The sequence below is a fragment of the Mastomys coucha genome, unplaced genomic scaffold (assembly GCF_008632895.1).
Source record: "Mastomys coucha isolate ucsf_1 unplaced genomic scaffold, UCSF_Mcou_1 pScaffold9, whole genome shotgun sequence".
NCBI lineage: Eukaryota > Metazoa > Chordata > Mammalia > Rodentia > Muridae > Mastomys > Mastomys coucha.
Window position 1 is genome coordinate 38,649,390 of NW_022196915.1, and position 9,739 is coordinate 38,659,128.

Genomic DNA, 9,739 nt, shown 5'->3' on the forward strand with positions numbered 1-9,739 from the left:
AAAAAAAGGCAAAAAAGTGACTAAACTAAATCTTTAGCAATCACATTCTACCTGAGACCTAAGATAAACAAGGACTTCAGTTATTTTCATATTGAAACAACTACAGAACCAAAGGGAAGAACAGGTTTTTAGACAATGATCAAAACAGCGTGAATGTAGTCTAGTTCTTTGGAAGATGAAAACAAAGGTTTATTTTAAACCTGCCCCAGCTCTACCTGGGGCCCTCAAGGCAGAATACAGGAAATCAAGAAATATACTGGATGGCTTTCATACTCTATACCACCATGATCAATCCACTCCAACATCCCTTTCTCTTGTCCTTTGCTGGTCAGGTTTTAGGAATCTCTGACCTCACTGTCCCCTCTTATTCCCTCTTCTAAATACACTGCTCTCTTTTTCTGTCAACTAATATTAGTCATTAGGTTACTCTGAGATTTTTTTTTTCATCTCTCCATTTACACCCAAAGTAACTAATCATATATACAGTATTCTAAGTAACCCTTTACCATCTAAAGTCATACAAGTGATATAAAGTGATAAAAACAAAACAAAACAAAACAGGGCAACATCATTCCTTCCAAATCAACCTGCAATGATGGCTTGCCTGTAGGGAGTGGATTAGACAACATTTCAGAAAAAGCAAAGACCATACAAATTTCAAGAGAACAACATTGATGAAAGAAGTAAGAGAATATAAATTATGAAAGAGGAATTCCAGAGGGAGAACCACTGAAGAAACCCAAACTAAAGTCAGATACCAGAAGGAATCCTTCAGATTAAAGAGAAAAATAAACACATGTTTGAAGCCAGCTAACCAAACACTCTAGGAATATTAAGACAGGAACACAAAAACACCAAGTATTACAAAAACAATGGTGCATGCCTCTAATTCTAGTACTTGAAAGGCAAAGGCAGGCAGATCTTAGGCCAACCTAGTCTACAGAGTTCCAGAACAAGTAGGGCTACACAGAGATACCGTGTCTCAAAAAACACAAACAAATAAAAAAGAAAAAAATACCCAAATAAATTAAAACAGCTTCCACCTTAGAGCGTAACTTCACGGAGAAGGCCCTGGTGCTGTGGACACTGACAGGACTTGAAGCTTCAACTGCCCACGTTTTGGTACTATACCAAGGTTGAGCTGCTTTCCTCAACCTCTGCTGAACTCCCTATAGCTATTTAAAGAGTAAAAAAATAATTAACAGTGCTAAGACTGGTAGTTTCAAATAGCTCTCACAGTTATGGATGTTATGCTAAGTGGATTGGCAGCCACTGAGGTGTGAATGTGGTTTTATATTAGAGAAATTATAGGCAAACATGGCATCATGGGGTATGATGTTTGAAGACCAATAACAATCTTTAACATCAGATTTTCTCTTGAGTTCTTGAACCAAGTGCAATGAGACTGTTAGGTGAATAAAAAACAAGTTGTAAAACAAAAAACAAAAACAAAAAAACCCACACCAAAACCAAAACCAAAACCAACAAAATCCCACCTAAAACCCAAAAGCAATCAGTCAAAATAAATAGATGCCACCATAAAAAGATAGATGCTATGTCATGATGGGAGGATGGAAAAGGTTTCCAAGCAAATGGATAAGCAGGTATTACTGTTGTGACAAGACAGACTTAAAACCAAAACAAGTCAAAAGAGATAGAGATGGTTACTGTATACTGATTGAAGGAGGACATGACAATTAGAAACACAGGCATACTAAACACAGGTGTGCCCAATTCTATAAAATATATTACATATAAAGTCACTAACTCAAACCCAGTGTTCATGGATGACTTAAAAACCTCACTTATATCAACAGACAGGTCTCTCTCTCTCTCTTTCTCTCTCTCTCTCTCTCTCTCTCTCTCTCTCTCTCTCTCTCTCTCTCTCTCTCTCTCTCTCTCTCTCTCTCACACACACACACACACACACACCTCTACACAACCACAAAATAAAAACATCTAAGACCAGGTACTCATGCGGTGAACAACATGTAAGCAAAACACTTATACATATAAAATGAAAATAAACCCAAATGAAAAAATTTTAAATAAAACAGTAGTGATGATGCATACCTTTAATCCTAGCACTCAGGAGACAGAGGCAGGATCAATGTGAATTTAAGGCTGGCCTGGTCTACAGAGGGAGTTCCAGGATTTCCAGGGCTACACAAAGAAACTTTGTCTCTGGGGGGGAAAACAAAACAAAACAAAACAAACTCCCAAACAAAACAAAACAAAACCTGGAGAAACCTCTGGATTCAATGACACTGTAATCAAATGCTTAACATCTATCTATAGAACACTCCACCCAAGCATAGGACAAAGTTTTCTTAGCAGCCACGGAGTCAATTCCCTTTATTGCTTTCCTTTTTTCTTTTTGTTTTTCGAGACAGGGTTTCTCTGTGTAGCCCTGACTGACTGAAACTCACTCTATAGACCAGGCTGGCCTTGAAGTCAGAAATCCACCTGCCTCTGCCTTCCAAGTGCTAGGATTAAAGGCACGCGCCACTACTGCCCAGAATTCTCTTTATATCATATATTAGAACACAAGGCAAGTCTTAATAAATACAGGATATTCAAAATATTTGCCTGTATTGTATTTGGTAACAATGGAGTAAGACTTCACACTAATGAATGAGGGCTGTCCCAGAAGCTGTTGCCTGTATGTGGGATATATGTTTTTCTAGCTGGGCTGCCTTGTCTGTCCTCAGTGGGAGGAAGCGCCTAGCTTCACAGAGACTTGAAGTGCCAGCCTGAGGGGTAGGGATGGGGGTGATACCCAGGGGAGCCCCCTCCCGCTCAGAGGAGAAGGGGAGGGGAGATGGGGGAAGGATTGTGAGAGGGGGTGACAGGGAACAGGATGTAAAGTGAGTAAGTAAAAAACAAACAAAAACCCAACAAAACAAACAAAACCAAAACCAACCAAACAACTACAACCAAAAAACCCAACAAACAAAACCAAAAACACTTCCCAGAATCCAGTGTAAACAAAACAACACAACATTTATGCATAGTCCTAAAAAGGAACTTTTAGCTGTAACTGCCAACATTAAGTAATCAGAGGGCTATCAGAACCGGGCATGGTGGTGTGTGCTGTAACCTTTGTGGATAGGAGAAGACAACAGTGGGGATCCTGGTCTAAAAGATAAGGTGGGGCCAGCAAGATGGCTTAGTGGACAAAGAGGCTGCTAGGTCTGGCACCCATGCTCACACCCCCCAACTAAAACAAAACAATGCTGAAGCAGCTATCTAGTACTGCTAAACCTGCTTGCTTTTTCAGTTTGAACACAAAAGGCTTAGCTTTTTCTTTTCCCTTTGCATGCTGGCCTTTAAAACCTTAGGTATACTTTCTCTAAAGCCTTCTCCCGTTACTCCTCCACCATTGATGAACAAGTCAGCTTTTTCTTTCTCTTTTCCATCTCCTTCCTCCCAGAAGCTGCCAAGAATTACAGCTTGCCTCCCCTGTCTGCCCCACACCCCTCACATCTACATACATATTCATGCATACACATAGAAACCAGAAGCCGGGCGGTGGTGGCGCACGCCTTTAATCCCAGCACTTGGGAGGCAGAGGCAGGTGGATTTCTGAGTTCGAGGCCAGCCTGGTCTACAAAGTGAGTTCCAGGACAGCCAGGGCTACTCAGAGAAACCCTGTCTCGAAAAACCAAAAAAAAAAAAAAAAATAAATACACTGAGAACATTTCAGGCTGAAGGGATGGCTTAGAGGTTAAAAGTGCTTACTGCACTTGTAGCAGACCTGGGTTCAGTTCCTAACATCTATCCCTTTTCTGGCTTCCATGGGTTCTTGCACACACGGTACACATACAAACACAGGCACACAGATTCACAAAAAGGAAATATAAATTGTAAATGAAAATATGAAAAAGTGTTTAGTTTCATTGGTCATCAGAGAAATGAGTATCAAAACTATAATGATAATTTCATCTTACTCTAGTCAGAATATAAGCCACCAAGTCAGTGTTTACTGCAGCACTCTTCATAGTAGCTAAGCTATGGAACCAATCCAGGTGTACAGGAATGAATAAGCACTAAGTGAGATACATAAATTTGAATGCAACTGGAGTTAACATGAAAGAGAAATATTGTATGTTTCTCATGTTTCTGGTTCCTAGATTTACATAATCACATAAAGTTATACAGGTACAGACTTAATCAAAGCAGAAGTCAACTGTTTAGGAAAATGAAGGAGAATAAAGGGAGGAGAGGGGGATATACATGCATTTTATACTTATGAAAAAAACTAAAAATAAATGAAAAAAATTCAGAGATAAGATCCTCGTATCACTATCTTAGTAACCTGAGTAGTTGTGATTACAGGCACAAACCATGGTGTAACAGACATAGCATTTTATAGTCCAAGGTAAAGGGGAAGAGGCTGGCAGGTTACTTACTTTAGCCACTCCTTGATGGGGTCTAGAGAGGCAACAGGAATAGCATTGATCATTGTGACTTTCTTGCTGTAATCCTTGTAGACAATCACCATATCAAAGTTCTTCAGGTGAAATTGAACCCTCTCAAAATGGATCAGCTCCACTTCATCCAGTGTCACCACAAAGGGTGGCTGTCAAAACAGGAGCTGCATCATTACTGTGTAAGTACCTCCCTCTAAGCACTTCTCAAATGTTTCTAGAATCTAAATGACCACACAAAGGAAAACTGTTGAAGGCTGGAGAGATGGCTCAATGATTAAGAGTACCAACTGCCGGGCGGTGGTGGCGCACGCCTTTAATCCCAGCACTTGGGAGGCAGAGGCAGGCAGATTTCTGAGTTCAAGGCCAGCCTGGTCTACAGAGTGAGTTCCAGGACAGCCAGGACTACACAGAGAAACCCTGTCTCGAAAAACAAAAAACAAAAAACAAAACAACAACAACAAAAAGAGCACCAACTGCTCTTCCAGAGATCCTCGAGTTCAATTCCCAGCAACCCCATGATGACTCACAACCACCTGTAATGGGATCTGATGCCCTCTTCTAGTGTGTCTAAAGAGAGCAATGATGTACTCATATACATAAAATAAATAAGTAAATAAATCTTAAAAAAAAAAAACTATTTACTGTTTCCTGTTTTGTTTTTAAAGATAAATTCAGTGTGACATACTAAGAACTTTTGGTGCTTCTCTCAAGGAGAATAAACTTAGGAAATCCTCAAAGAAATTTTTGTTTTGTTTAGAGACAGGGTTTCTCTGTATAGCCCTAGCTGTCCTGGAACTCACTCCGTAGACCAGGCTGGCCTCGAACTCAGAAATCCACCTGCCTCCGCCTCCCAAGTGCTGGGATTAAAGGCATGCGCCACCACTGCTTGGCTACGCTTTTTTTTCCAAAGAAAGTATCTTTTAAATACTACAGAGGCTTTAGAAAGATCATTTGTTGAATGAATTTTAAATCTAAGCTAAGAATCAAAGAATCAGGATCAAAAGAATTTTCCTCCCCCCCTTTAACAATTGTATTACTAAGAAAGAATATACAAGAAGGGTGTGGGTATCACTCAGTAGTGGAGCATGTGCTAGCAGACTCTGGGGTCAGGATCTTAACAGTGAGACAGGAAGAAAACGGCAAAGGACCAGAAAATTAAAATAAACAGTAAGAGGAGGCTAGAATACTCACCCACTCTGTAGCATTTACCAGAGCACTACTAGTAGGCTGAAGGAGGCAGGTACTCCTGTAGGGAGCCCCATTAAACCTGAAAGAGAGAAGGAAGACAAACACATAGCCACGTGACCAAATAAGCCTACTGTTAATACAATACAGGCATCTTCCCTCTGTCAATCAGCTCCGAAGGAAGTTACTTATGAAAACCCTTGAGAGTCTTAAAACATATGTATCAATTTACAAAAAACATGTCTGCATGCAAGTATGTGCACACAGGTGCGGGTGACCTTTGAGGCCAGAGGTCCCAAGACGACCTGGAGGTGTCTCCCTAACCTAAAAACAATTTGTTTTTTTGGAGAGGGTTTCTCTGTTTCTTGGTTGCCCTGAACTCATCTTGTAGAGCAGACTGGCCTCAAACTCAGAGATCTGACTGTCTCTTCCTCCTGAGTGCTGGGATTAATGGTGTGTGCTTGGCTAGAGAATCCTGAAGATTGAGTGGTTATCTCAAAGGTCATAGGAAAAAAAGAAAACTCAAAGTATATGTGGTATTAAATTACAAAAGAAACAATAATCCATTCCCTAAAGCTAGACACATGAGCTTTGGAAGGCGAGAGGTCGAAGAAGTGTCATTACCCAAGATCCCTAAATGGTACTTCAAACTCCAGCTCCTCCTTTGTTAGAGCCTCTACTTTTTCAATGAAATTTTTAAAGGCTGTTTTCAGTTTGTGTCTCATTTCTCGTTCCATCTGTGGAGGAAAACAGTATTATTTAGTCGTCATGTAACCTCTTATTAGTATTTCCCCTCAAAAAGGTCAAAACTCTTTTGTAGTTTTACTTCTCTTTACTCTGACACTGATCTTATTTAAGGTTTACACCATAAACTGTGGAGATGACTCTCTAATCTATGCCTAATTCATAAGTTAATACATTGGATCACCAGAGAAGATACTAAAGTTATTTGGTATTTAGGAGCATAAAATAAATCTTGAGCTTATACTTAACCCTACCCCACTAATCTGAAAATATGATTCTGAATTTTTCAGACCTGCTCAGCATATAGGTCATCTCGGTCATGCATGTGCTGATGTTTCCCCAAATCTGTAGTGATCTCTCCAACTTCTGTGTAGAACTGTACATCTGTGTGTCGTTTCTTCCCAAACATGATAGCATTCTAACAATAATCCAGAGAGAACAGAAAAATTAGATTTAGGCAACTCAACCTACAAAGACAAGATGCTTAAAGAAACAAAGTACATACAACAGATACATACACACTGTACTATACTACTGACTGAAGATGTACCTTTTGGTATTGTAAAAATAAACCTGCTATGGGGTAACCAATTACCTGACTGGAGGGAATTCACATGCCCTAGTGGGTAAACTCGAGCTGTTGTTTTGTTAGATGGATATGATACATCCATCAAGCTACCTTTGAAATAGTTACATTAACCCTGACACATTAGTCCTGATCTTTGGTCAGAGAAGCTTCTTTTTTGCAGTGGGCAGTAGTCAGTATAGAAACTTTTAACTGGTCAAAGTTCTAAGACTAAGTAATTGTTGCATGCTCAGCCATAAATGGAACATCTCATCATTCCTTTCACGGCTTAGAACACTGTAGAGGAAAAGGAAGAAACAATGGAGGAATAGAAAGATTGGGCAGAGTAGTCTTCTGGCAATGATATGATCCTGACCTCAAGACAACAATGTACATCTGTCAACACCCTATCACAGAAAGAGAGGATCTTGGTTGCCAAGGAAGATAGAGACATTTCCTTTAGTGGTGTAGTCATTTAACAGGTACCCTGATTCCTGCAAATAACTTCAACCATACTCCAGCATACAACTGTAATCAAAACCTCTTTAATGAATATAATTTTAATAAGTGAGAAAAATTCAGTTTTTGTTGAGAGCTCTTTTGTTGTTGTTGTTTTGGAGACTGTGTTTCTCTGTATTGCCCCGGCTGTCCTGGAATGTTGAGAGCCCTTAATTATGCTAGCTTAGTAGTAGAAGCGTGTACCTTGAGGTGAAAGTGCAAAACAATAATCATCTCGCCATCACAGGGCTGGAACAGCGCATGCTTGATATTATTGTATAGAATATCCACCTTGTCTCCTCGAACAGACGTGAATCGGAAACCTGTGGCAAACAATGGGGTCACCCAGTGTTAAGCAGTGTTATCTAAGGCCAAAGGCAGTACACTTGTCTCTTCAGCTGACTTGAACAAGGTCAGAGACACATCATGTGTCAGGTTTCCATGCTTTCTGGCCATCTTGCCATCTGGCTCCTCCTAGCACTTCTCTAGCATGCTGTACTCTATGAAGCTACAGTCCAGCATGTGAGAGTCATCTACACATACCATTGACGTGAGCCTCCAGTGAGCCTTGCATTCTCTTTTGGGCAATATTTGGACGAATGTATAGATCTTTCAGCTTTGGATTACTTCGGTTTAGGTTGATCACCAGGGAGTCTTGTTTTACAATGCCCTAAGGGTCACAAAACAGTACATGTATGTGCATGTAACGTTCATATGAACTTTCAAAGACAGGTACAAAGATGCTTAGTCTATGTTCAGACTCACCTCTTTTTCTTTCTCTTCAGCTTCTCTGGTCTTGTAACGTTTTTGTACTTCTTTTATAATTCGGAAAGCATTCTGAAGATTTAAGGCAGGTACGGTTTGCTCTCCGGGTGCTTTCATATTTGAAGCTCGATATGTACTGTAGAAGAACATTTGTATAGATGTTTATCGAGTTAGGTAACTTGAACCCATTATTAAAGTTTTTAAGTGGCTTTATTTCTCTATTGTGTGTATGTGCCATGTGTTTGTGTAGAGGCCAGAAGACAACTGAATTGACAGCTTTTCTTAGTAACTTTTGCCTTGTTTTTTTGAGAAGCTCTCTCTCAGATCTACCTAGATGGGCTGGTTAGCAAATTCCAGGGGGTGCCCTTGCCTTTACCTCCCCAATGCTAGGACTACAGATGCACTCTACTGCACCTATATTTATGTATTTTAATGTGGGTCTTGGAGACCTGAACTTAGGTCCTCAAGCTTGTATGATAAGCACTTTACCAATTTTCTCTAAGTCTATCTTTTAAAAGACATCTTTTTTTTTCTTTTGGTTTTTCAATTTTCTCTAAGTCTATCTTTTAAAAGACATCTTTTTTTTTTCTTTTGGTTTTTCGAGACAGGGTTTCTCTGTATAGTCCTGGTTATCCTGGAACTCACTCTGTAGACCAGGCTGGCCTCGAACTCAGAAATCCGCTTGTCTCTGCCTCCCAAGTGTTGGGATTAAAGGCGTGCGCCACCACCACCTGGCTTAAAAGACATCTTATTTAGTCCAAACTGGCTTTGACCTTGTATGTTCAAAGCCTAGCTTTGAACTCCTAATCCTCCTGCTTCACCCTCTACGTGCTCCCATGCCCAGATGGCTTAATGGGTTTTTAAAAGAAAGACTACCACTAAATATGGGAATGGTAAGAAACCAGAAAAAAGAAATTCTTTTTCTTTAAAGTGGAAAATATCAATAGCTAATTCCCTGGAGTAGGGAAATTACACTTTTATTTTTTCAAATTTGATGTAGTATCTCCCAATATTCCTTACTACTCCACGATGAAAGAGAATCCAATTCAGCACATTTTCTTTCTTCTTCCTTTTTTATGTTTCTATTTTGAGATAGTTCTCACTATAGCTCAGGGTTGCCTGGAATTAATTTTGTAGCCCAGGATGGCCTTGAATTTGTAACTTTTTGCCTCAGTCTCTTAAATGTGAACTTCGAGCTTTGCTGTGTGTTGCCACAGATGGCCCACACATATTTTTTTCCTGAGAATTCAATCGCAAAATGTGTAGTGTGAATGTAAAATAGCCATATGAGGAATTTAAATTAGGATCCAGACTTAAACATTACAAAGTCAGCAATGTAATCCTAAACAAATGCCACCAAGTAAGGCTTTGTAGGCTTCTTGGGAAAGGGCGCAGGGGAATGGATATGTGAGGTCACTGCTCCACTAGCACAGGCTGGAGACACTTGTTTCCTAGGGACTCACATTTCCTTGACAAAAGTAGCTTCAGGGTTAGGAAAGATGTTGCCCTCATTCCTGCCCAGAGCACTGCCTGGACAATAGAAGTTGAT

The 9,739-nt window shown here is 40.0% G+C and overlaps 1 protein-coding gene across 1 annotated transcript in view; it reads right to left on the minus strand.

Annotated features, from left to right (window-relative positions):
- Supt16h (SPT16 homolog, facilitates chromatin remodeling subunit) overlaps positions 1-9,739 on the minus strand; it is a 36,504-nt gene that overhangs the window by 6,037 nt on the left and 20,728 nt on the right. Inside the window, 8 exon segments of the mRNA XM_031362656.1 lie at positions 4,413-4,582; positions 5,625-5,700; positions 6,243-6,355; positions 6,655-6,780; positions 7,630-7,748; positions 7,969-8,095; positions 8,191-8,326; positions 9,654-9,738. Of these exon segments, the coding sequence (XP_031218516.1) occupies positions 4,413-4,582; positions 5,625-5,700; positions 6,243-6,355; positions 6,655-6,780; positions 7,630-7,748; positions 7,969-8,095; positions 8,191-8,326; positions 9,654-9,738 (952 nt within the window).